Source organism: Carcharhinus amblyrhynchos, chromosome 15 (assembly GCF_965287045.1).
Source record: "Carcharhinus amblyrhynchos chromosome 15, sCarAmb.v2.hapA, whole genome shotgun sequence".
Taxonomy (NCBI): Eukaryota; Metazoa; Chordata; class Chondrichthyes; order Carcharhiniformes; family Carcharhinidae; genus Carcharhinus; species Carcharhinus amblyrhynchos.
This window is the reverse complement of record NC_137338.1, coordinates 21,610,924-21,638,610: the sequence shown is the minus strand read 5'-3', so window position 1 is coordinate 21,638,610 and position 27,687 is coordinate 21,610,924. Positions and strand designations below refer to the sequence as shown.

Here is a 27,687-nt window from a genome sequence, read left to right as displayed (position 1 = left end):
CCTTGACCCCTGCTTCGGCCTCTTGCTGCCTGCTCCGTGATGGCGGCCTTGAAACCAGTGGACTCGCAGAGCGGCTCCGGCTCCGGCCTGCCCCGCTGGCAGCTGGCCCTCGCTATCGGCGGCCCCCTCCTGCTAGGGGCCGGCGCCGTCTATCTGTGGCACAGGAGGACGGTGTCGAAGCGGAGCGAGAGGAAAGCGCCCGAGGGCAGCTCCAGCCCAGTGCCCAAGGAGGAAGGCGTCCGAGGGGAGAATGAGACGGATAGTCTGGTAGGGAAGGAGGGGAAGAGAGGGGCCGGCTGAAAGCGGGAATGGGAGTGAGGGAGGAGCAGACAGAGGCTGAAATACGGGCAATGGTTAGTTAGAAACAGAAGCATGTTTGACTAGAGGAGAAGGGCAGGTAATGTGATGCAGAGAAATATATCACAGAGCTGCCTGTACCCCACTAAAGACCTCTGGAATCCGTTTGCCAGCTTCGCCCCTGCTGTTTACGATATTTTAAAAATACTAATTGAATTCGCCCTTTGAATGAGAATGATGCATCTGCTTCAATCAGTTGTAAAGTATTGCATATTATAATGACCCCAGAATCAATTTTCAACATACCCTGTGGTAGCATTCAAAGAGGAATCGATTTCTGTCCAGTACTTGGAATGCAATTTGAAATGCTCTTGTTTCCCCACACTGTGTTCATTCTGCCATTTTCAAATATTGGAAACATTCGCTATTTCCAAGCTAAAGTAATGTAAGAACTAGGAGTAGAAGTAAGCATTTCAGCCCCTTAAGCTTCCCCCATCATTCAATAAGATCATGGCTGATCTAATCTTCGCCTCATCTCTACCTTCCTGGCCGCTCCAAATAACCTTCATCCTTCTACTAATTAAAAACCTGTATCTCAAAAGTTTGTTTAGTGTTCTGGTGTCCGTAGCACTCAGATAGAAAATTCCACGGACTCAGGACTCTTTGAGTGAAATAATTGCTCCTCCTTTCTGTTTTAAATCTGCCACTCTTTAGCCTAATACTATGGTTCTTCATTCTAGAATGTCCAGCAAAGAGAAACATCTGTGTCTACCCTGTCAGTCCCCATTTGTGTCTTATATGCCTCTAAACCCCATAAGCAGAGGCCTAAGCTGTTCAATCTCTCTTCATAAGACAGGTCTTTCATCCCTGGAATCAACCTAGTGAATCATCTCTGAGCTGCCTCTAATACATTTACATCCTTCCTCAAGTAAAGGAACCAGAACTCTGCACACAGTGCTCCAAATGCAGCCTCACCAATGCCCTATGTAGTCACAACAACACCTCTTTTCTTTTATACTCTATTCCATTAGCCTTCTTTATTACCAGCTGCATCTGCATGCTATCTGATTTTATTTATAATTGTCACATGTATTATACAGTGAAAAGTATTGTTTCTTGTGTGCTGTACAGACAAAGCACACCATTCATAGAGAAGGAATTGAAAGAGTGCAGAATGTAGTGTTACAGTTATAACTAGGATGTAAAGAAAGATCAAGTTAATGCAAGGTAGACTCATTCAAAAGTCTGGCAGCAGGGAAGAAGCTGTTCTTGAGTCGGTTGATATGTGACCTCGGACTTATTGTTTCCTGATGGAAGAAGATGGAAGAGAGAATGTCCAATGTGCGTGGGGCCCTGAATTATGCTGGCTGCTTTTCCAAAACAGCAGGAAGTGTAGACAGTCAGTGGGTAGTTTGTCGTGGTTTTGGACAGAGCAGGAGCCATACCAAGCTGTGATATAACCAGAAAGAATTCAATTTATGCATGAAAACACTCAGATCCCTCTGTACCAAAGCATTTTGACGTTTCTCCATCTAGATAAGTTGCCTTTTTAATTCCTCCAACCAAAATGGATAACTTCATAATTATCCATGTTAAATTCCATCTGCCACATTTTGGCCCAATCACCTAATCTATCCATATCCATTTGTTACTTTTTTATTTCCTCATTGCAACTTGCTATTTATTTTAGCGTCATCTACAAATTTGGTTAAAGTACATTCTATCCCTGCATCCAAGTTATTAATACCCTTAAAAGAGACCAAGCCATTAATATAGGTTGTAAATAGTTGAGGCCCAAGGACTGTATCCTGTGGCACACCACTAGTTACAGCTTGCCTACCAGATAAAGACCCATTTATTCGCACTCTGTGCTTTCTGTTGTTTAGCCAGTCCTCGATTCAAGCTAATATATTATCCACAACCCCATAGGATCTTACTTTGTGTCTTAACCTTTTGTGTGGCATTTTATCAAACGCCTTCTGGAAGTCTAGGTGCATTACATCTGCAGGGCCCACACCGTGCACTTGTTACATCTTTGACAAATTCCAGCAAATCAGTTGAACATGATTTACCCTTCATAAAACCATGCTTACTCTGTATTGCATTTTGACTTTCCAAATGTTCTATTACTTCCGTTAATGGATTCTAACAGTTTTCTAATTACGGATGTTAAATTAACTAGTCTATAGTTTCCAACTTTGTCTTTCTCCCTTTTTGAACAGGGACATTAATTTAGCCTTTTTCCAATCCACTGGAATCTGTCCAGAATGCAGGGGATTTGAGTATTTTAACCAATGCCTCACCTATCTCTGCTGTCACTTCCTTTAAGACCCTCGGATGTAGGGTATCAGGCCCTGGGGATTTGTTTGGCTTTAACCTATTAGCTTGCTCCGTACTTTTTCCCTTGATTAGTTTCTCCTTTTCCACAACCTCTGCATTACCAGTTACTGTTGGGATGGTTCTAGTGTCCTCCACCATGAAAACTGATGCACAATATTGATTTAGTGTTGCTACCATTTCTGTGTTTCCCATTATTAACGCTTAGTCTTGTCCTGTTAAGGGACCAAAGTTGACTTTAGCTACTGTCTTCCTTTTTATATACATACAGAATCTTCTGCACTTTTTACACTAGATTTCTTTCATAGTTTAGTTTTGCTCTTATTACATTTTAGTAATCCTCTGGACTTTTAAAGTTCCCTGATCCCCCAGCCTGCCACTGACCTTTGCAAAATGATATGTATTAATATTTGCCTTTATGTTAGCCTTTTAAAAGTTTCCCAATCCTCCAGCCTGAAAAATGACCTTTGGAATATGGTAAACCTCAGTTTTTGCCTTTGTTACCTTTAACCTCCTTGATTAGCCACGCATGCATTTTCTCCTTCTTTCTTCCCCTCTAGGATATCTTTTAGTTGGGAGGAATAGAATATCTTAAATATCTGCCATGGTTCATTAACTGTTCCATCTTTTAATATTCTATCCAGTCCACAGGCACCAAATCTGTCCTCGTGCCTATATAATTTCCTTGGTTTAACAACAAAACATTTTTGTGGAGCTCAAATTTATTGACCTTAAACTGAATTTAAAATTCAAGAATGGAATGATCACTCTTCCCTGGAGGATCGTTTACTACAAGATCATTAATCCATCTCATTTGCACAATATTAAATCCAAAACTGCCTGCTGGTTCAACAACACATTATTCCAAAAAAAAATCCCTAATATACTCTGTGAACTCTCCTTCAAGACTACCCTCGCCAATTTGATCAATCCAGTCTGTGTGCACATTAGAATCACCCATGATTCAGTGTTTCCTGGTTTGTACTGTCCTAGTGTGGAACTATACTTAGGGGCTGTATTGATTACTCCCATTAGGGACTTCTTTCCCTTTATTATGTCTTTCTATCCAGACCGATTCTACATCTTGGTCTCCAGTACCAGTGTTATTTCTCACTTCTCACAGATCCTTTCCAAGCTACATCACCACCTTTTCCTTTTTGTGTATCCGTCCAAAATACTGGATTCTACTTCCACCACAGGTTCTGGTAGGGTATCAGTTTCTTATCAACCCATTGTGTAAAAATAATATTTGTGTATAATCTTGTTTGGGTGCTGATAAATGTTTATCCTCCAGTTACTTACATATCAACTTGATCAGCAGTGATCTGTTTGAATGGTAGAACAGGCATGAGGGGCTGAATGGCATGCTTGTGTCATATTCCTAGATAGATTTTCCTTATTTACCTGATCAAAATTGTGGAAGCATTTGAGCACCCATCAAAAATAATCGTAATGGGGAAGCCCAGTGCTGGAACAACTGTAAAGGGAAGAGTGGTTAATGTTTTTGGAGGTAATCATTTGTGTTATTGCTTGCAAGTGCAGATCGACAAATTAACACCCCTCTATATGTAACTGTTGAAGTTGAAAAGACAATGAAAGTGGTCCGCACAAATGAGAAGTGGGAACGGGAATGTATAGATGTATTAGGTCTGAAATCAAAGCTAGTCACCCTAAGAAGACCCCAAAAGAGATGTCAACAGTTTTCCCATCAGAACTTTGTTAAAATATGCACCCAAAACATTTCTTTACAAAACAGAAAAGACTTGTCCCAGATCATAACATCTAATGTAAAGAAAAATGGTCTAACTAAGGTCTTGAAGTTATGTACAGTGTAGCTAAGTGAAAGATGTACCGTTCTTAAATCTTGTGATAGGTCTGGTTAGATAATGTTAAAGTTCTATTTATTAGTCACAAGTAAGACTTACATTAACGCTGCAATGAAATTGTTGCAAAATTCCTCTTGTTGCCACAACCCAGCGTATGTTCGGATCAATGCATCTAATCAGCACACCTTTCAGACTGGAGGAAACCGGATCATTGAGGGAAGCCCACACAGACACGGGGAGAATGCGCAAACTTTACACAGATAGTGACCTAAGCTGGGAATTGAACCCAGGTCCGTAGTGTTGTGAGGCAGCAGTGCCAACCATTGTGCCACCCAGGAAGTGAGGATGAGAAGAGAAGTTAAAGTGGCGAACAGGGAGCTTGGAAGTCATGCATGTGAATAGGGCTGAGGCCTCAGGGAAATGATGTTCATTTATAAATTTATGGAATGCAGCACATTGGACAGAAATGTGGTATACTAGATTGAAGAAATTCCTGTCTCATGGAAATAGTATTTGAGGTAAGAAGCAGTAATGTGGGAAAATTGAAGTAGTGCTAAGTATTTGTTGGACAAATGTTGCAGCTTCTTTGACTTTGAGTAAAAGTGCTGAGGAATGGCTGTTTTGAGTTAAAGGCATCCCAGTTGGAACAGTTCCCCAATAAATTGGAGAGGAGGGCAAGATGTGCTTAGCAGTGCGATTATGATCTATATTGTGGAATCTACTTATTGGTGTGAAAGGGGCAGATAGTTATCAAATCACTTAACCATTCTGTTCCAAGGAAATTAATCCTAATTTGTCATAACTATAATCCCTTGTTGATATGAATGAATCCTATTTAATTTCTCTGACATGACGTTCTTTTAAAAAAAATAATGAAAACAGAAAATTCTGGGTAAACTCTGCAGGTTTGGCAGCATCTATGGAGAGAAACTGAGCTAATGGGGGTGATTCTCCCAAAAAAATCTAAGTATCGAATTTGCATAAAAACTGAAGTAAATCCCACTTTTTTTTCAGCAGGGGTTCAAAATAAATTTCCCACACTGTTGATCAGAGTGCCCTAGCGTGAATCAGACTGAAAATCAATGTGATTCCTGCTGGAGAGGCCAGCAGCATTGCACTGAGTGAGCCATTGCACATGCACCAATCTGTCGGTGCAAGTCCTGCACTGCCAGTCGCAGGCCAGCAAACATGTATGGGCCAACCTTGATCACTGGCCTCCCTCCCTCTGCCACTCAACCCAATTGCAGAGTAGCAGCAGGAACCCCCAACGCCACCAACCTCCCACCATTCCCCCTTGGCACTGCCAAATTCTCAGTGGCAGTGCCAACATGCCTGGGATGCCACAGGGCCCAAGGTGGCAATGCCCGGAGGGCTTTGATGGTCTTCCCTTCACTCCAGCAGAGTCGGGCCATCTGTTCCCTGTGAATGTGGAGCTATAGTAAACCTTACTGGAGTGCACCACTCCTGGTGGGAGGGAGACTAGCAGGCCTGGAGACTTCAGTCCTAGACTTGCTAATCATATGTAAAATAGATTAAAGTTATAATTTACGTAACTTTTTCAGCTCTGCGCTGATTTCTGGAAGCTGTGACGCCCAATGCCTTAGAACCTGCCTCAGTCTGAGTCTAGCTGCACTGCAAAAGCAACACAGCAGGCTGAGAAAATCGTCCCCAGTGTTTCAGATCTAAATGATTCATTGGATTTGGAATGTTGACTCTTTCTTTCTATTGATGCTACCAGCCTTGTTCAACTTATCCAGCATTTTCTGTTTTTATTTCAGATTTTGAGCGCCCACAGTATTTTGATTTTTTTTAAAGTTTATCATTTGGTTATAAAATCCTTTATAACTTCCATTTGTTTCTTGCTGTTTTTCATTCTCCTTGTATTTCTGCTGCTCTTTGCTTCTGTATATCTTTTCCTTTTGGTTATCTTTTATATTAGGCATAGATATGTCAAATTCTTCTAAGACGAGTTTTAATTTCTGTGCTCTTCCAACAAAGCTCAGCTTTTGCTGTCTCCATTTATTGTGGGAGGAAATTGTGCTGATTCTTAACCCTGAATCTATCCTCTTGCTACAGATTTTCCAATTTATTAGAAGCGTGCCTCCACTATTTACTCATTTCAGATTCATTCACATGGTTAAAAACCTTTCTTTAATCCCCTCAACACAACTTTGGTGGAAAATCCCTCAATTTTTCTTGATCATGGTGATCTGTCAATCTTCATATATAACTTGTATATCTGCACTGTTGTTTTTCCATTATTCTTGTATCTTGTATTATTCTGGTGTATTCTTATCAGGTGCCCCTGATAATGCAATTTTGTCTAACTGACATCTTCAACAAATGTTTCTTTGCTTTTATGTTCTTGAGCTCCATCTTCTACTTTCTAAACTGACTGTTTTTAGTGCCTGTCTACATTCTTGTGTCTTGCTTACAGTTTACCATTCTCTGCCCCCCTCACTATATTATGTATTTCAATAGGATCATTCCTCAGTCTTCTCCATTCCAATGGATACAGGCCCGGTCTATTTAACTTTTCTTCATAGGGTAACCCTCCCTCACTCCCAGGTATCTAAATGAACCTTCTCTGAACTGCTTCCAATGTATTTATGTCCTTTCTTAAATAAGGAAACCAAAGCTGTACAGAGTACTCTAGGTGTGGTTTTAATGCCCTGTACAACAGTAGCAGTGCATTCCTGCTTTTGTATTCCCTTCCCCCTGCAATAAACAACATTATCTCCCAATCACTTACTTTTTCTGCATATTAACATTTGCTGATTAGTATACCAGGGTACCCCAGATCCCTCTGCACCTCAGTTCTGTCTCATTTAAATAACGTGCTGCTTTTCTTCCTGCCAAAGTGGACATGTTCGCATTTCCCTACACTATACTCCATCTACCAAATTTTTACCTCCTCACTTAACCCTATCTATGTCCCATTGTAGACTCCTTACGTCCTATTCACAATTTACCTACCTACCTTTGTGTTATTAATACATTTAGCAACCATACATTCCGTCCCTTTATCCAAGTCATTAAATTGTAGGCCGTTGAGGCTTCAACACTGATTCCTGTGACACTCCACTCGTCACATCTTGATAACCAGAAAAATACCCATTTATTTCTACTGTCTGCTTTCTGTTAGCTAATCAATCTTCTATTCATGGTAATGTGTCACACCCTACAGCATGAGCTCTTATTTTACACAGTAAAAGGTTTCACATCAAGGATTTTCAAGGATACAAATATATACAAGTCTGCTGTGGTAGCATTTATCTGAGGTGGCATGTGTTGTTGACATGTCATCATACAATGTTGGAGTACTTGGTGGACGCAGGTTCAGTTTTCTCCTCTTTTTCAGTCTTCTGGTTTCTGTTACAATGCTAAATAAAGTAGCCTGAAAAGTGGGTACTTGAGACACTAGGCGACTAGCAGAAGCCACTTGTGGCAGAGCAGTTGAGGTAAAAGGAGAAAATGACAGGCAGTGATTATTTTTCAGAAGTCGGGGTGAAAGCAGAAACTACTATCAGTGGCAAAGCAGGCAAGAAAGTAGCTATTGGTTCATTAGCCTGGTTTCCAGATAAAATGGGAGTGTGTGATGATGGTGTGCTGAAACTGAAATGTTATCATTCACGATAAATATTATTTTCCTTCTCTAAGAGTTTGTTAGACCGGGCCCAATCTGCAAAGAATAAAGGAAACAAGTTCTTTAAAGCTGGAAAATTTGAACAAGCTATTCAGTGTTACACTGAAGCAATTGGTCTCTGTCCACTCAATCAGAAGCAGGATCTTTCAACATTTTATCAGAATCGGGCTGCAGCATATGAACAATTGGTATGTGGGACTTTTTATTCGTACTTTAATATTGGCCGTGAGACTAAATGCCACACGCAGACAGTGCTCCTTGAACTTTTGTTGTGCATAGCCTATTCATTTAACTTTGCAGCCCCTTTAAATTTATTTTACGTGCATAATAATCTAAAGAGTCTGACTTGTGCTTGGGCTGGTGGGCAAGGTCCAAATTGCAAGGCATTTCAGCGAACTTTGACTACTGTGACAGCTGAATATTAAGCTAATGTTATGGAGTACTGGTATAACCAAGGCAGCCAGCCTCATTTAAGCTTCTTTTAGCTTCAGTATAAGGGAAATAGAGTTCATAAAAATAACTAAACTAGAAAATAAGTCCTGTTGAGGTTCTGTAGTAACAAAGGCAGAATTCTACAAGTTGGCTCGCCATACTTATTGATGGAGCGTTTAGTGGAAATAATATTTCCAAAATCAGCGATGTCCAGCTTGTGTCCATAAACCCTAGGAATCTGGTTGTCAAAGCTTGGGTGGCTGAAATGTATTTTTACTTCCATTACCAACTTGGTAGATTGCCATATGAATTTTGCAAACCTGGACATTTGGAAACTGCTTTGTTTAACATTGCAAGTCTTTGGTGTATAAACTCTAAATCAGAACTTCAGGGTCTGTTGGATATCCACATCTAAAGATCGATGCACATTAATCTAAACGTGGGGCTTAAATTTTAGGCGGTGCCTTAGGTAATACATTCTACTTAAAGTCTATGTGCTCACAATGACTTGGTACTTTTGCACTAAAAAATCTTTTCAAAGGTGTACTTGTAGGATGTCATGGATATTTTAAAACAATCTGTGGTAAAGTTAATTATTGAATGAATATTGCACTGTGATTTTTTTTTGCCATTTCATTACATTTTCAAACGTTTTTAGCTATTCTCTTCCTCATCTGCTACAAGTTATGAGATGTGCGTCAATCCTATCATAGATTTTGAGAATGAATTATATTTCAGCTCAGTGATTTCCATATTGACAAAATTTTTGACCAAATCATGAGAGATGAAAGTACTTCACAAAATATATTACAGCATGAGATTTCTTATGGCATTTCTGACTTGACTTTTTTCTGTTCTGCATTAAACATTTCAGATTAAACTATTACTCCTAATTCCATGAAATGCTATACTCTTTACCCTACAAAATATTTAACAACTGTTGTGGCACTTAGTAGATGCTGTGTGATATGTGTTTGAAACATGATTAAACTGTGCATTCATTTGTGAATGCCGCATTGTTGAAAATTGCGTACTAATGGAATGAAACAAGATTTATGTATGTCTTCTCTCTACCATGCCACGCAACCCCCGCCCCCCCCCAATCTATTTCTGACTTTTGTCTTACATTTCCACAGCGGCAGTACAAAAATCAAATGGCAGCAAAAGCACAGGATTTTGCTTGCACTGCTATGGCTTTTGGGTCCTTGTTGGAAAAGGTTCACATGGCACTTGGTCTGCTTGCAACCAGAAAGAATGACAGCCATTGGTAACATTGCTGCCTCATTGACATTTGTATTATTGTTGGTACGGCTCGTGTAGCTGCGATTGGAGTGCTGCCCCTTGGGTGGGTGATGAGAGGGACAAAAACGTTTGATTTAAAGTCCACACCATAGCATTCTATTGTATGTTGAATGTTTCAATCAAAATTGTAGTGCAGTTCTTTTTCCCCTGTTACAGAAGATGAATTTTCCATGCCACTGTACTCCGGTTAAATCCCACATGTATTCTGATATCCTAATGGCAATTGTATTAGCTTGAGTGTTTTGACACTGCATTCTATTTGGTGCAAAGATTCTCAAACAAAATGACTGCTTCACTTTGATTATGTAACAAATTTGCATTGCAGCAAAAATGGGATGAAGTTGCTCAGGACTGCACGAAGGCAGTAGAACTCAACCCCAAGTACATAAAGGCACTATACCGCCGTGCAAAGGCATACGAGAAACTAGATAATAAGAAGGAGTGTTTAGAAGGTTTGTGTGTCTTTTTTGACCTAATGTTTTTATTTTTTCCCCTCACTCGTAAGTGTCCTCCCCATCTATCCTGAAGTTGCTTTGCTGGGGTTCAGTCTCAGTGCTATATCTACCTTCCAGTGTCTAACCCAGTGATGGGCAATCTGTGCTAATGAGTGGGTTGCTGATTGGTCTTTCTTCTTCCCAGTGGGCCGCAAGATTGAAATCAGGCCTGTTCACTAACTATGATCCCATGAATAAGATTAAATACATTTAATGAACGCCCAAATATTTCATACCGAGTTATAGAAAATGCTTGTTAATTTACATATTAATGGAACTATCAGTAACTTCAGATGGTACAAACAAAATAATGTTTACGCTTTGGATACAGTGAGCACACAGCTCTGATATTCATTGTGTGCAATCAGCATCTACCTCACTTTATTTGCCCTTGCTATATGTACATAAGTTATATGGGGGAAAAAATTACATGTGAAAATGAGCAAGATGTGGCAACCCTTCACATGGACACGGTCTCTTAAGCTGCACGTGACCCAGATGGGTTGCATGTAGCCCCCTACTGAGTATTATGTTGCTTACCACTGGCCTAGCCCATGACTCTTCTTCCTGCAGAAGTCTAGATTTACCATGGACGAGAATTTCAACTGAACCAACATTTCCAAAGTGCAGTTTTCCTTAGTGATCACTTTATAACACTGAAAAGCAGGAACTTGAGCACAATTTTAACACACACTGCCATAGATGAAATCATATAACTTAGGAACTGAGTATGCAGCATTCTGGCATGGATAACATAATATTATGAACTAGCTCGTCAGTTTAGCCTCACTTGATAAAGAATATATCCAAGTCAGAATTGTATGGCTGCAATTACACTGCAGACCTGTGTCCATCAAACTTAAAAAATTATTAAATTCAGGCATTCTAACTGCTATCTTCTGGGCTAGCAGGTTTTTGGAATAAATGAAGTGATAATGCACATTTTATCATCCAACTGAAGATTTTAGTGCCTTGCATGGATGATTGATCTGAAAACTACATTTCCAACATGAGCTTGCATTTATGTGCTGCCTTTCATAAAACATCCCATGGCGTTTCACAGCAGTGCTATGAAACAGAATTGGATGTTGAACCACATGAGGCAGTATTAGGGCAGATAGTCAAAAGCTTGGCCAAAGAGGTAAGTTTTAGAGAGCATCATATAGGAGGAAGCAGAGGTGGAAAAAACAGGAAGAGAACTTAAGGGCTTAGGCAGCTGAAGGGCTGGCCAGTGATGGTGGATCAGTTAAAATTGGGGATGATCAAAAGGTCAAGAGTTAGGTCAACTCAGGTGGTGGTGTTGAAGGAGGTTACAGAAATAGAGGGCAAGGCCTTAGAGTGATTTAAAATGAAGGTGATAATTTGAAAAATGTACATCATTAAGCAGGGGACCTGAATGAACTGGACCTTGATGTGAATCACAGCATAGGGTGATGATTTTTGGGTGATGTGAAATTTGCAGAGGGTAGAAAAGGAAGGCTAGCCAGGATGCTTTGCACTAACATACTGTAATTTTCTGTTTATGATTTCATGAGGAAACTGGTCTGCATTTTGAAAGGAGTGACACATATTTAAGCAACAATACCAGCATGCTAACTTCATGTCATTTGTGAAGGAGAGAAATCTAAATGCAGTGATATGCATCTGCAGAAAAGGTTATCAAAGAACTTGGTTTAAAAATTCTGAAAATTGACTTTGCAGTTTTGCATTTTGTTTTCAAATGAACAAGTACACTCTGTGCAAATCTGTATTCATTTTTCTTCAGGGCATGTTTAATTACATGAACTCAATTTGTACTTACAGCCTCTACTATTTCTGAACTAGTAGTCCAGCGGCCCAGGCTAATGCTCTAGGTACATGGGTTCAAATCCCACTATGGTTGCTGTTGGAAAAAATCTGGAATGTGAAGCTAATCTCTATACTATGAAACCAACATCAATTGTCATTTTTCTTTAAAAATCATCAGGCTCACCAGTGTCCTTTGGGGAAAGAAGCCTGGTCTTCACATGACTCCAGATTCACAGCAACTCTTATCATCTTATCTGCTTTTTGAAATGGCCTAGTAATCCATTTGGTTCAAGGGCAGTTAGGGGTGGGTAATAAATAACTGACCTTGCCAGCAATGCCCAACCCATCAAAGAATTTAAAAGTTAGCTGTCTGCTTTGCTCCCCTATTTGAAGAGGTCAGGCATACGTATAGGGCATCAAAAACATTACATGCCTTGAAAATGGTTTATTAATTCTGCGGCACATTACTTGTTGAATTCACCTTGTGTGATGATACTGTGCTAGTAATATATTCTATGTTAAGGGAGACTGCTTTAAGATGCAGTGTTTTGCTACAAGCAGTTGGTTTGTCTGGAAGGAATGCAACAAATGCTGAGAAGGCAGGATACTAATGCATTGTAGCTAGGAATGTGTTACTTTGCAAAGTTGTTGCATTTTTTTTACTTAAGTTCTCCTGGATTGACAGTCAAGTGATATTAAGTTAATGGAAGGGGCCATTGTAGCAGAAAAAATACTTAATTTTTTAAAACGTGGTTAGTAATTGGAGCTTTTAAAAAGAGGTTCTCTATCTCTGAAGCTCTGAGGCAGTTACCAAGTCAGGGCAAGTTTTTGTGTTTTGCTGACTGGGGTTTATGGCTATAAGAGAAATATTGCTTAATTGGAACTGAACTAGTAATAAGTTAGAATGTATGAGTTGTTTCTTTACCTGTTTAAAGATTGTTCAGCCGTTAAGAGTTAAACTATTTAATTATGTTGAAGTTACACTTAACTGTAAATAAAAATAAAGCTTGTTCTGACTTGAGAAGATCCCTAATTTGTCAGTGGAATAACTCCCGAGGCAAAGCAACCTTTTCTCCCATTTATATCAAAATGGAAAAATTGTCTGGCTTTGTAATGTACCTTGGGGTTCTGGTCTGGCACCCTAATACTTGTTTGGAAGGAAGCTCAAATTGTAACCAACATTTTGTAGTTTCTGAAATGATTGTTTTGCTCTTTGCAATTCAAGGATGTAAAGCTAATTTTAAAATAGAAATAAAAGTAGAAATGATTAATTCAAACTGGGTTAGTATCACGCTGACAAAAAAAAAGTATTTTCCAACCTTCCTTGTTGCCGACCTGTAATTATATCCAACTGCTATACCAGAAGTGTTTCTTTATTAACAGAAAATCAGAGATTTGTGTTGTTATTGAGAATATTTGAGTGCTGTCACTGGAAGCATGACTGATACCTTTGTATCTTTCAGATGTCACTGCAGTTTGTATCCTGGAGGGATTCCAAAACCAGCAAAGCATGCTGCTTGCTGATAGAGTCCTCAAGCTGCTTGGAAAAGAGAAAGCTAAAGAAAAATATAAGGTTAGTGGTTAAAGTAATTCAACTACTTGTGTATGCTATCTTGAATTTGGTCCCAGCACATTAAGATAAGCAGTGTTCCCATTTGCAGAATTGCACCACATTGTGTCATGTTTGCTGCTGCTCAGGTTCAAAAGACAAGAGTTTGCATTTCAATAGTGCCACGCACATGCAAAATTTGCAGTGTTTTCTGGGCAAAGAAAGGGATCCCGTTGGTGAGCAAGGTGAGCACAAAGGAGCCTTGGTGGGGAAGCACAAGTAGAGTCTGGCCTTTAGGAATTGTTCAAAGGCACAGCAGAGGCTGATGAGTTAGACATTGCTGAAGTAGTGCCTCGAAACAAGAACAGAGCTCTGTGATACATTTCACAACTGTGAGCTCGGGAGAAGAAGCCTTTCCCGGCAGTTTAGTATCAATTGAACAGTGAGTAAAACTGAAACCAGGAGAGTTAAAGTTTATTTATTGGACACAGGTAAGGCTTACATAAACACTGCAATGAAGTTACTATGAAATTCCCCTGGTCACCACAGTCCAGTGCCTGTTGGGGTTAATGCACCTATGCAGCACGTCTTTCAGAATGTGGGCTTTCAGATCAGTGCTACAGTAAGGGGCTTCAGAGGGAACCTTTTTGAGAAGCAAGTAATTTCTGCCCACAATAGCACTTGTCCTTGACTAATGTGGGTGCCCAGCTGTATTCTGGTTGAATGATTTTAAATGGCTATAAAGCCTAATGTGACATACATCTGGTCACTAGAAAGAAAAATAACATTCATAATGGAATAGTGGTTGGGTGTAAAGAGGCATTAAATGTACTTAACAATGGAGCATTCCTTTCCCAAAGGGGTAAATAATTCCAAAGATGCTAAAGTTGGATGATTCATAGTTATGGCCAAGGTGGTGGAGGACTCCAAGGATGTAAATTAAGTTTAATGATGATGGAGGTGAAATGAGGTTAAAGTGGAATAACCTTTTGGGAGTGATCGGGAGGGAGATGTGTGTAGGAGCAGCTTGGGAACCAATGGGTTCAGAGTAAATGGATTCACTGAATTCTAAATATAGAAGAGTAGTTTAAATCTTTACAATCTCCGTCAGTTGATGCCTCGAGAATGGGGAGTGCAATGGCACGTGCTGCAGGAGACTATACAGAAAAAATCAGTTGCTTCTGCTGACTGGGACGAATTTGGAATAGTAAATGATGTGAACCTTGAAAAAGCAGTAACTCGCGTGGAAAGGATCACCAGATGATTGTCCAATATTGCCAACAGTTAAAATTGCAGGGGAGAGTGCAGATAAACATCTATGGTCAATGGTAGTTTCTGAGGGAAAGAGTGAAATAAAGGAAATAATGAATGTTATGAAAAGGTAAAATTGATTGGTGAATGGAAAATATGGGGGAGGGAACTGGCAATGGATATTAATGACAGAATGAATCCTTTGTTTATTTAGGTCTTTGAATGGAGCACCTTAATGTAAACATGATGCATTGTGTTGAGAGCCATAGAACATTGATTTAGGATAATTTTGTTTCATGTTGCTAGGTAAAATGCTGATGCCAGCAGCATTAAGATGTCAGACAAGCAGGATGTCTATAGGAGATTGAATGAATCTTAAAATACCAGAGGTACATTACTGGCAGTGAGAATTTTGGGAGGGTTTGCATGCTATTCAATAGCAACTTCAAACAGAAAGACACTGGGTGCAACTTTATCAGCCATTTACGCCACACTCTTGCTGCAGTGAAATTGGAGACTTTGAAGTCCAGCCTAATCTCTGTTCACTGCAGTGGGGTGGGAAAATTCTGCCAGCGTGAATGACTAACATCCTGGCCATTGCATGAATAACTTTGCATTTGATAGCAGTTATGAACGAGACCTTTTGTTAGTGCACATTGTACAACAGTTTATTGAACAGTGGTTAGCACTTTTTTGAGGTCTGTGTGATTGTGATACTCGAGTGTTTAATGTTACGGAAAGGACGCTGTTTTCTAATTTCTTGTCTTCCCCGTTGTAGAACAGAGAGCCACTAATGCCCTCTCCGCAATTCATCAAATCATACTTCAACTCCTTCACTGATGACATTATCTCACAGCCTTTACTTAAAGGTGAAAAGCCTGATGAAGACAAAGACAAGGAGGGTGAAGCTGCTGACATCAGGGGAACAGAAAGGTGATTGTATAAAGAACATACTTTTTCAATCCCCAGTGCACTGTACAATAGGATGTAAATCAGAAAGATTCTAATTTTCATCGATGAATTCATTAGTGAATTCATTATACTTGGATTAGCAGGGTTTATATTGCTTACAACACTCTCCAGCTGGACAGGAAAAATTTGTCAGCCTTCCCTGTTCATGGTAATTATTCAGTCATGCTGCCTGAAGTGTACTTTGGGGATGGCGGAATTGACCTTGCCGCTTTGAATCTTTGGTAGTTGAGCTTCCAGGACTTGCTGAATATGGTTATTAGGGAGGATACCAGATGGCTGTGCAATACCACTATTACAGCCTGCATTCCTAGAATATTTGCGGCACCTAATCTAATCCTAGCCTATATATCTTTTGGCAATGCCCCTTTCAAACAGTTGCTCCTTAAAATACCTGTGCTTCAAAAACAACTTGTAGCATCAAACCACCCTCCAAGTAAAGAGTGGACATGAGCGCTCCAGAGATACTGGATGTATAGGCTCCTGGGTGCAATTGAAGTAAGGCCACTGAATTTTTAGTCTTGTTATTTTTGTTATATCCTGGAAACAATGACCAGCAGGGATGAATCTCATTCATGTGGATGTGCAATGCAACAACACAGCCTGGTAAATGCTACTGATGTATGGCTGCTATTAACATGTGCTAAAAGGGCCTGTGGATAGAGCTGTGAAGAAGGTTTATAGTGTGTTAGCGTTTATTAACAGGGGGTTTGAGTTTTAGAGCCGTGGGGTTATGCTGCAACTATACCAGATGTTGGTGAGACCACATTTGGAATATTATGTTCAGTTCTGGTCACCTTACTATAAGGAGGATGTGGAAGCATTGGAGAGAGTGCAGAGGATACTTATGAGCATGCTGCCTGGTTTGGAGGGTAGGTTGAGGGAGCTGGGGCTTTTCTCTTTAGAGCGGAGGATGAGAGGCGGTTTATGAGATGATGAGGGGGATAGATAGAGCGGACGTGCAGAGACTATTTCCTCGGGTGGATGTAGTTATTTGGGGGCATAACTATAAGGTTCATGGTGGGAGATATAGGAGGGATGTCTGAGGTAGATTCTTTACTCAGAGTGGTTGGGATGTGGAATACACTGCCTGCTGTGATAGTGGAGTAGGACAATTTAGGAACTTTCACGCAGTTATTGGATAGGCACATGGAGCACACCAGCATTATAGGGAGTGGGATAGCTTGATCTTGGGTTTGGACATAGCTCGGCACAACATTGAGTGCCAAAGGGCCTGTACTATACTATGCTGTACTGTTCTATGTTCTGACTCATCAGACTGATGTAAGGAAATAAGTTTTTCAGAGTGCAATTTAATCGCATCTATATTTTTATATTATCAGATCTGGATACCAGAAGGCAAAACAATACATGGAGGAAGAGAACTATGACAAAATTATTAGTGAATGCACCAAAGAAATAGAGGCCAGGGGAAAATATATCGCTGAGGCCTTATTGCTTCGGGCTACCTTCTACTTGCTTATAGGCAATGCTACAGCCGCTCAACCTGATCTTGACATGGTTGTTAGTATGAATGATGCAAATGTGAAGGTAGGTGTTATGTCCAAATTCCTTTTAACTTAACCAGGGCTGGAGTAAGAATAAGTAGCCAAACCTTGCTAAAACAAATCTTAATCACAAAAAACTTCCTGAATTGCTGAACATTCTTTAAGAAAATCATAGTGTGATCAAATGATTCTTCTACTCTGCTGTGACCAGCTTCTCCTGATGGATATCCTTGCTGTTTTTGGTCAGCCGAGAGAGTAGTGAGTTTGCAAGTGTAATTAATTCGATGCCCACAATAGTGGGGAGGAAAAAACTCGCATTAGTGTTAGGTGCCTTTTACCCCTCCAATGTCACAAAATACCACTAAGTAAGTCATTGATTTTGAAGTATTCATTAAACAGGAACCAATTCGTTACAGCAATGAAATAAATGGCCAGTCTGCTGATTGGTCAATTCTGGATGTCAATCCAGACCTTTTAACAATTTACAATGCGAAAGGAATCTACTGATTTCTAAATACAAAAGTTATGTTTGACTCTCCAGAGGGTACTACTGATATGAAAATGAACGTGAGGTTTGGGTTAAAGGGGCTTGGCCTCCAGTGGAGCTGAAAACTATGCAATCTGAACAATCTGGAGAAAACTGTTGGAACTTGAGACATTTGGTGGAAAAACCCAGACTGTCCAGGCTAAACGTGGATGTCGGTTCACCCTCCCCAATAAAAAGTGGTTCTCTTGCTGTACCAATTACATAAGTACATCATGAACATCACAGAGACATCCCGCAGACAAAGAGTTGGGAACTTTTGTTATTAAAACACTCTGCAAATTTTATTAGCGTGAGTATGTTTGAGATTTGTTTTTCCAAATATGAAAGTTTTAAAAAGAAAGCAAACTCTGTCTAGTTAAGTTGCATACAAAAGCAGCTGCATTGTTTTTAAGAAGTTTATTTATTATAGTCACAAATAGGCTTACATTAACACAGCAATGAAGTTACTGTGAAAATGCCCAAGTTGCCACACTCCGGCACCTATTCAGGTACACTGCGGAAGAATTTAGCATGGGCAGTGCACGTTACCTGCACATCTTTCAGGCTGTGGGAGGAAACCGGAGCACCAGGAGGAAATCCATTCAGACATGAGGAGAGCATGCAGACTCTGCACAGACAGTGACCCAAGTCTGGAATCGGACCCAGGTCCCTGATGCTGTGAGGCAGCAGTGTTAACCAGTCTGCCACCGTGCATTTAGTCAGTTCAGTGCAGTATATGGTGACTGAAGAAGTTTTAATAACCCAGCAAAGAGAGTGTAGTTCTGAAATCTCATTAAATCTTTGAACATTTTATTTTTCCCCTTTTTCCTTGTATGAAACCAGAATCATTGTCCATTTGCTGAGATGTAAAGTAACAGCATTATTTTAATGCCTATCAAAATCTGTTTGGTTTGAGTGTCAGAATATGATCAGTCTGTCACTATGTGTGCACAGTGAGAAGACCTTATGATGCTATATTCTTTGTGATTGTTCTCCAGCTGCGTGCCAATGCATTGATCAAGCGTGGAAGCATGTATATGCAGCAGCAGCAATCTCAGCTTTCTACACAAGATTTCAACATGGCTGCAGATATTGATCCTCAAAATGCTGATGTTTACCATCATCGAGGACAGGTAGGGAGAGCTCCAATTCCCCGAACCTGTCTCAAAAAAAAATTGTCTGCATTTCTTTGGAGCTAAAGCAGCTAGCAAAGTTCTGATTAATTGAAGAAGTGAACCACTCTCTCAACTTTTTACAGCAAATTATCTTCCTTATTTTTACCTGTAAACTGGATATGCCGATGGTATTGACATGGCTGTGTTTATTGTCCATCTCTGGTTGAGGGATGTAAAGTGGAATAAACTTTTAGATCATGTAGCTGATGGTCCTATCTTCCATAATAAACTCTCAATCAAGAACTGATGGTAGAAGCTGTTTAGAAAGCAACAGAATTCACTAGTGCCTTGTTTCCTCTTCCTTCATTCTGTGTACTTAACCTCAAACGTTTTGAAGGAATGAGAGAATGGAGAGACACTGGCATCTGTTTAAATTGTGAAGTTGATGCAGATTATACAATTATGCAGTAATGCTTTAAATTTTTGGTTACAGCTGAAGATTTTACTTGATAACGTTGAGGAGGCTGTTGATGATTTTGATGAATGCATTAGACTGCGACCAGACTCTGCTCTGGCTCAGGCCCAGAAATGCTTTGCATTGGTAAGCAATCTAGTTCCAGTTTTGTTCAGAAATATTTGTTACAGGTGACTCTTATTGATCAATACAGCTGCTGGAACATTTTTGCAAAATAAAAGCGAAGAAAGGATCTTTAATAAATAGCCTTAAATTCACTGTTCAAAGTGGTGATTTGCTGGTAGCTGCATCGTGAGCTACTCCTTTCTGGTTGATTAGAGTTTGATATAGATGATTTATGTGCTACCCAGTAGCTGATATCTGGAAGAACTGTGACAGTTTTTATTTGAATCCTTGCGAGCACACAGGCTCCTCGCTGTGACTTCCATGAACCCTTCTAACAATTGTCACCATCTTCAACTACTAGTCTGACTTCAAGACTTAGACGAGCCAAATATTGACCATGTGATGTCTGTGAAATTGTCTTCTTTCCCCCATTACAAACACTTACATGCCTCTGCTCCGTATGCTTCTCTGACTGCCACTCAATGTGGAGCCCTGATATGTTAGCCACCACCGAGCAACATGTCTGCAAGTAGCTGGTTCCCACTTAATCATAAACCATAAGTCATTCAGATGCCGTCCTTGCCTGCATTGAAGCTTATGTTCCCATCACCCTGATTCATGCCAAGATCCACTGGCTTATTGTGATTCATCAAACTGATCATTAAAATTGCTTCTCTAATTCAAATCTTTTCTTGTTTTGTGCTCCTTGCATTCACCCCATGTCTCCCACTGCCAGTTTACTCCTCATGTTCTACTGCACAATGAATGACCAACCTTTCAGTCACCTACTCACCTCTCCCAAATCTGTTGCCTGTCACCTCCTTCAGTCTTCAGATATCCTGCTAATGGCCATCACAGTGATTGTTTCTTTGTTCCCATCTTCCAGATTCTCTTCTATTCCTACAAAGCTGACAGTTGTAGTTTAGAATCAAACTCCAGATTATTGGCAGACAAAGGTGCTTGATTTTTCAATAAGTTTCAAACCAAATAATGTGGAGCTGATCATAAACGCAATACCAATAATAGCTATAGATCTTAATTGGATTTAGCATCTTCTGAGCTAATTGAGTCTGTCAAGCAGGTTATTGTTTTACTCAGCATAATCCCTATAATCATCCTCAAAATCTGTAAAGTCAGGCACATTTGCTACATGGAGGACACTAAGATTTGATGTTGAGCAGCCATCAGCTCATTGTTACAGTTATCTTAAAATTGATTTTTATAAAAATTAAACAAAAAATAATGTAAATTCTCATTTCTAACAAGAAGGAACTCTGCTCACCTTATACCAATTGAAATATGTTCTCTTATGTTTTCTTCCAGTATCGTCAGGCCTATACTGGAAGCAACCCCTTGCAGATTCAAGTGGCTGTAAAAGGCTTTGAAGATGTTATTAAAAATTTTCCCAACTGTGCAGAGGGTTATGCATTATATGCTCAGGTAAGCATTCAACACTGGTTAATTCAGTATTTGTGTTCAGAGATGTAAAGGGAATTGAATATTTCTCACATCTGAAGATTTTTTCTATATCCCATTTAGTTAAAATACACAACCTTCAAACCACAGCGATGATGCTAAGTTTTTCGATTTCTTCCAAAATTCACAATGCATATTTCAAAAAGCAAAAAGACACCAAACCATTTGGTTCATCCTGCAACATCCAAACAAGACTTGTTGTCTCATTTCAATATCCAGTTTTTTAAAGACCAGTGTCCTGGTCTCAGCTAAGTTGTCAACCCATTCCAGTTTGATGATGAAACTGTATCTTGTCCTGCATTTCAGATAGAAGTGAAAGATGGCATGTTTGTTGAAGAGCTGGGAAGATCTGGTGTCTTGCCAATACTTTATCCCACAACCAATGCCATTGAAACAAATTATGTGGCCATTTAGCTTGTGGCTCATTGCAACTTTGCACACAAATTTATTGCTGTTTCCCAAGATATTACAAGTGAATAAATCTCAGAATTCAATTGGCTATGAAGTTTTTTGGAATGCATTCAGAATATTGGGGAGATGTTAATGCAGTTACTTATTCAGGTTTGCTTTGAACTTTAATCTTTACTATTTTGTATTAGATGTATGTTAGGTGACAATGCAACATTTGACAAGAAAACATTTGTTCTAGGCTTTAACTGACCAGCAGCATTTTAGCAAAGCAGATGAAATGTACGATAAATGCATTGAACTGGAACCAGATAATGCAACGACATATGTTCATAAAGGGTAAGTGATCTGTAATTTATAAGACTTGGAATAAGCCTAGTTATTTTAACCGTACCATCTGTATCAGATCCAAGTATGTTGTTCACATTCAAATTAATCCTCTGGAACTGAGCATTTATTTATAAATCAACCAATGATTATGCAAGAAAACCTTAAGTGCTTCTAATAATCAGATAAATTTTTAAAAATTGTACATTTGTTATGAGTTTGAATTTGTGTATGCTTATTTTGGGGTGTGCCATAGGGACTGTCTCTTCCCTGAATTTTATGTTGGCTTGTTGGCTCCATTGACTAGATGCCTTGCAAGTGGTTCACACTAACTCCCGACAGGGTGCATTTCATTCCCATTTCAGCAGAGGTAGTCTTGTAACCAGAAAAGCTGCCAAGAAAATAGTTCAATGAAATATTGCCAGCAGTGATCCCAGGATCTGCCTTCAAGCAGAGCACACATTATTTGACATTGTTAAAATTGGTTACGGTGTTGTATTAGAAATAAGCATAATTTAAAATTTCCATAATTCGTTTAGCTTATCCTAGAATACTTCATTTTAGCATTAGGTCCTTTGAAAACCTCACTCAAAACTGTATCATAAAGAATAGACACACTGATAGAGCTGACATTAATACTGACATGGGCATGCTCTCTCAGGAAATTTCCATCCCAATCATTTGACACACAGTACAACTGAATTTTAGAAAAGGGGGCAGTGTTGGTATTGACAGATACTCAGAGGTTTTCGTTTTGTTATTCTACTCCCATATTTCAGATGATTTTGACATGAAAGTTAGGCATCTTCTTGTCTGTTCCTGTATTTCCTCCTAGCCCTGCAACTGATGGTGCATTCTTGTGCTGAAGCTTCGTTGATCAGGCAGTAGTGCCCTTTTAAACCTTCTAATTATCATAGGCAAGTGTTAACTCTGCACATGTGAAATTTCCACTGAAGAGATCAGGCAGGCCTGGGATCGCTGGGTGTCATCAAGTTTTCCTTTCATTGGTGCACCATCACTGCCAGCTATCAAAGGAAGCTTAAATGCTGAAGCTACAGACTGAAGCAGTTCATGAAGCTGGTCCAACGGCACCTGCCCAAAGTCAGTAAAGTGATAAAATGATGGCCTTGCCCGCAACATAAACCTTCCCTGAGTGCATAAAAATGCAACACTGCTCCTCACTGTGGTCTAGCTGAAATGAGCCTATTCGGCAGACATTTGCCCGAAAAAAAAAATTCCTGTTTTGGCAAGCCAAAATATACAGCATATGCATTTATTTTCTTACTATTTTTCCCTTCTGGAGTCAACATCATCTTTGAGGGACACAGATGCTTAATACTCTGCAACACCTTTCCCAAGTGGGAGTTCTTCACGTGGGTTCTGGATGCAACTCAGAGCAGCATTGTCAAACCCGTTCTTGTCACCAAACCACATTTGTACAAACACATTCCCAGGAGTCTGTAAATAGCCATCCACAGTGTTTCTTTCCCTGCACGAACCGAGGAATGGCAACTGTTGTTGGTTGTGTTATCTCAACTCGGATCAGTTAATCCATAATTCAAACATAAGACCTTCCGAGTTTGCATATTTTATTCATTAACTGAAGTTTGGAACATGTGTAGTACTTCCATACCATGATTTTTAATTTTGAGCCAATCAAATTGAGAAAATTTGGTATGTCTTTTTGGTCTATTAATATTGCTTTTATAAGCACTTTACACCAAGTTGTTAAATTGCACCTAATTTGCTTTTTTGTTTATGCCAATTTGGTATTTATAGTTTGCTTCAGCTTCAGTGGAAACAGGATTTGGATAAAGGCTTGGAACTAATTAGCAAGGCTATTGAGATCGATAATAAATGTGATTTTGCATACGAGACCATGGGCACTATTGAAGTCCAGAGGTAATTTATTAAATTATCTTTGCTCCCACTGTATTTGACTGTTTAAAAGTTGTGTTTCCAAAAAGTGATCTCTACTGTTTTCAGTTTAGAAAATGCACAAAATTATAGGTTGCTACAAAACATGTTTGGTTTTTAAGCTTGTAAATCTGACATGGATTATTTTGTCAGAAACGCCATGGTTTCTTCATGCCAATTTTTGTGCAGTCCTAAATTCTACATGCGTTTTGTAAAATGTTTGTTCTTAGAATATGGGTGACTTTAAATGCTCATTCCTCAAAAGAAAGTGAATGTCCTTCAGCTGCTGTAATTTGTGTTGTTGAGGAGTTCTGAATTTTTTCAGTTAGTATTCTAGTTTTACCACAGGCTGAATCATGTGAGGCCCTTTTGTAATTACTGGCAGGGACTTAATATCCTACTGTTATGGGAACTGTAATTGGGTTTAGTACAGGGGCGATGTAAGTATTATATTAAATTTATAGTTTAACTAGTTAAACTCCATAATTGTAAAAAAAAAGCTTATTTATTATCACAAGTAAGGCTTACATTAACACTGCAATTAAGTTGCTGTGAAATTCCCCTAGTTGCCACACTCTGGCGCCTGTTGGGGTCAATGCACCTAACCAGCATGTCTTTGAGTCTGTGGAAACTGAACACCTGGAGGAACCCATGCAGACATGGGGAGAACATGTAAACTCCACACAGACAGTGACCCAAGGCTGGAATCAAACCTGGGTCCCCGGCATTGTGAGGCAGCAGTACTAGCCCTGTGCCACAATGCTGCCCCTGCAAATTCAAAATTTGCATGATACTCTAAATTTGAAACTTAAGCCACGTAAGATAAAGATGGCAGGACAGGTGATGTAGCTTGTGACAACTGGTGAAAACTTGTGATCCGCAGTGATCCTATCTGCAGTAAGTGACTGCAGCTTGAAGAATTTGGACTACAAGTTGATGAGCTGGAGTTGAGCTTTAGATGTTGCAATGCATCAGGGAGGGGAGAAATCACCTGGACACTTTGTTCTAGGAGTCAATCACAGTGTGGAATACCATAAGACTTGGGAACAAAATTAGGCCCTTTGACCCATTGAGCCTGCTCCCCCATTAAATCATGGCTAATAAGTTTCTCATCCCATTCTCCTGCATGTTCCTCACAGCCCTTGCTCCCCTTACCAATCAAGAACCTATCTATCTCTGTCTTAAATGCACTCTATGACCTGGCCTGCGCAGCCTTCTGTGGCAATGAACTCTATAGATTCACCACCCTCTGGCTAAAGAGGTTTAGCCTCCTCTCAGTTTGGAGAAGCCCTAGAATGCAGGAGGAGGCAACTCGGCCCATCGCGTCTGCAGCAACCACAGTCTAGCCCTGTTACCGTAAACCCACATATTTACCATGCTAATCCTCCTGATACTACATTCAATTTAACATGGCCGATCAACCTAACCAGTACACCTTTGGACTGAGACGAAACCGAATCACCTGAAGGAAACCCACACAGACATGGAGAATGTGCAGACTCCATACAGACAGTGACCTGAGGCTGGAATTGAACCTCGGTACCTGAGGCTGAGAGGCAGCAATGCTAACCACTGTGCCACCATGTCACCCGTGTTGTACAGGGTAATCCATTTACTCTTGGGCTGTATTCCAGGTGTGGTTTCACCAAGGCCTTATATAATTGTAGTAGGATTTATTTACTGATAATCCAATCCCGTTTGTAATAAAGGCTAGCATACTATTTGTTTTCCTAATTTCTTGATGCACTTGTGTTAACATTGTGATTCTTGGATGTATTGCCCAGGTCACTATGAATAAAAAAGTTCCCAGTCTCTTGCCATTTAAAAAATAGTTTGTTTTTCTATTCTTCCATTTCTCCACATTGTTGTCCAATCATTTACCCACCCCGACCCTGCCAAATCCTTTACAGCATCCTTGCATCTTGTCACAGCTTACTTTCCAGCTAATGTTGTATCATCAGCAAATTGCATGTGTTACAGTCCTTCCCCTCATCTTATTCATTGCTAGGGCTTCAGCTATTGAAAATCATGGATCTTTGTAGTACATTTAAGTTGTGGTGTACCAACCTTAAAATGAATTGATCAGAACTGTACCATTTTTCATAGCATTTGCAACTAATTTAGGTGTGTTTTAAAATCTGTTTACAGGGGAAATCTGGCTAAGGCTATCGATATGTTTAGTAAGGCCATTAACCTGGCCAAGTCAGAAATGGAGATGGCCCATCTGTATTCTCTTTGCGATGCTGCATATGCACAGACGGAAGTTGCTAAAAAATATGGACTGAAGCCTCCAACACTGTGATTTGAAAAAATACAAAGTATTCCCATTGTTCTTCTGTTAAGCCTCTGATAAATTTTATAAACTGTTGAATGCCACAGCAATCTTTGTGATATTCATTTATGTTTTCTGTATGGATGTGTTTAGTAGCTGGTGATGAATATGTGCAGAATAATTGCACTTGAATTGGCCTCGAAGGTGAAATTAACATTTTATGGCACTGAAGGAAACATTTTTTTTACACTAATACAATCAGGCCACACAAACATCTTATGGTTGTTTTCATATAGGATGATGTGCTTTTCTTGAAAACAAAACCTCCTGCACAGTACAAAATTGGCACTCCCTTTAAAAGTAAAAGATGGTGACCTAAATCACTAACAGTCGACAAATTGAATAAAATTGTGAATAATCATAATTTAGTTGTGCATGATGGGATTGGGCTTCAAGAAGTTTATTTGCAATTATCTTTGCATTTTTTAAATCTTACCTGTTCAAAATGTGTTCCATGGTATGTCAAATATTTAAAGCTGTTCTGATGGTCCAAGTTGAAAGTGTATGAATTATATGGTATATAGTTTGACGTGGTAGAGATAATGTTCTCTACACTTAGAAAACCAATTCTGTTACTCTGTGCTGAAAATGTATTTTGCAAAGTATGCATTTAAGCATGTCCAATGGGATACAGTTGTACAGTAGAGCTCTAAAAAAAAATCGCTGTATCCAGTGAGAAGTTGCAAAGGCAACATTAAAGAATATTGGGGGTGTCTATGTATAAAAAAAAGTGATGTGGAAAGATTCTGGACTTTGCAGTGTGTTTTGCTGTTTACATAATTGATGCAAAAATTTTGTGCCTGTAGAGATGGCACTGTATAGGCTGCCAATGTGGCCTAGAGACAGAAGCTTCTCCATTCCCATTTTAATGTATTCACGTGCATACCTGAGGCACGGTGAATTTTATTTTGATCTTGCTAAAAGTTGTTTGTCCAGCCTAATCCATTTGATGTGAAAATGGAAAAGGCCCTTGATAGAAGCATGTGCTCATCAGTAAAAACATTGTTATCAAGAACTCTAATGGCTGTCAAATACAATGTTGGAAAATGCACTGGAAAAAGGTTATTGAACTAGTTTTTTTGTAAATGACTAATAGTGTAAACTTGCGCAATAAATACTGCATTCAGAATGAAAATGGTATGTGCACTGTTTAAAAAAAACATTCAATGCATATCCACCCAATAAACATTGTGTTTAGAATGGAAATGGTTATCATCAGCAATAAAACAAATCAAACAGTGGATGTAGAGCTGTGACTGCCTGATCAAAATGGAACGCACCTATAGCATGGAAGCAGAGCTGTGTATCTTCTGTAGGTGGCACCAGATGCCAACAAGAGTCAAAAGTCCTGAAGCTTGGTTGATGGCAGTAGAATGATGACAGATGTGCTAACAATGTAGTCATCATTAGTGATTGATGTCTGAGTGAAAACCAGCTTCTTATAATGTTTCTTATTCATAATCAAGTGCTACTGCATCAAGCTAAAATAAGAAATAAACTCTCCAGGTCAGAAGAATTCAGGAACAAAATTTCAGCTTTTAAAACAATGACTAGTATTGTTCTTTAGACTACAGTAATTCTTAGAAATATGGGTGGCTTTAAAGAAT

The 27,687-nt window shown here is 39.5% G+C and overlaps 1 protein-coding gene across 1 annotated transcript; it reads left to right on the top strand.

Moving 5' to 3' along the window:
• Nucleotides 1–27,215, top strand: tomm70a (translocase of outer mitochondrial membrane 70 homolog A (S. cerevisiae)). Its single transcript, XM_080203572.1, has 12 exons — nucleotides 1–267; nucleotides 8,121–8,294; nucleotides 10,166–10,292; nucleotides 13,586–13,695; nucleotides 15,701–15,855; nucleotides 17,235–17,442; nucleotides 18,924–19,058; nucleotides 19,534–19,641; nucleotides 20,944–21,060; nucleotides 21,746–21,843; nucleotides 23,611–23,733; nucleotides 25,897–27,215. Exons 1-12 carry the CDS (start codon nucleotides 40–42, stop codon nucleotides 26,048–26,050), a joined length of 1,737 nt encoding a protein of 578 aa, XP_080059698.1. The 5' UTR covers nucleotides 1–39; the 3' UTR covers nucleotides 26,051–27,215.
• The last annotated feature ends 472 nt before the right edge of the window (nucleotides 27,216–27,687 follow it).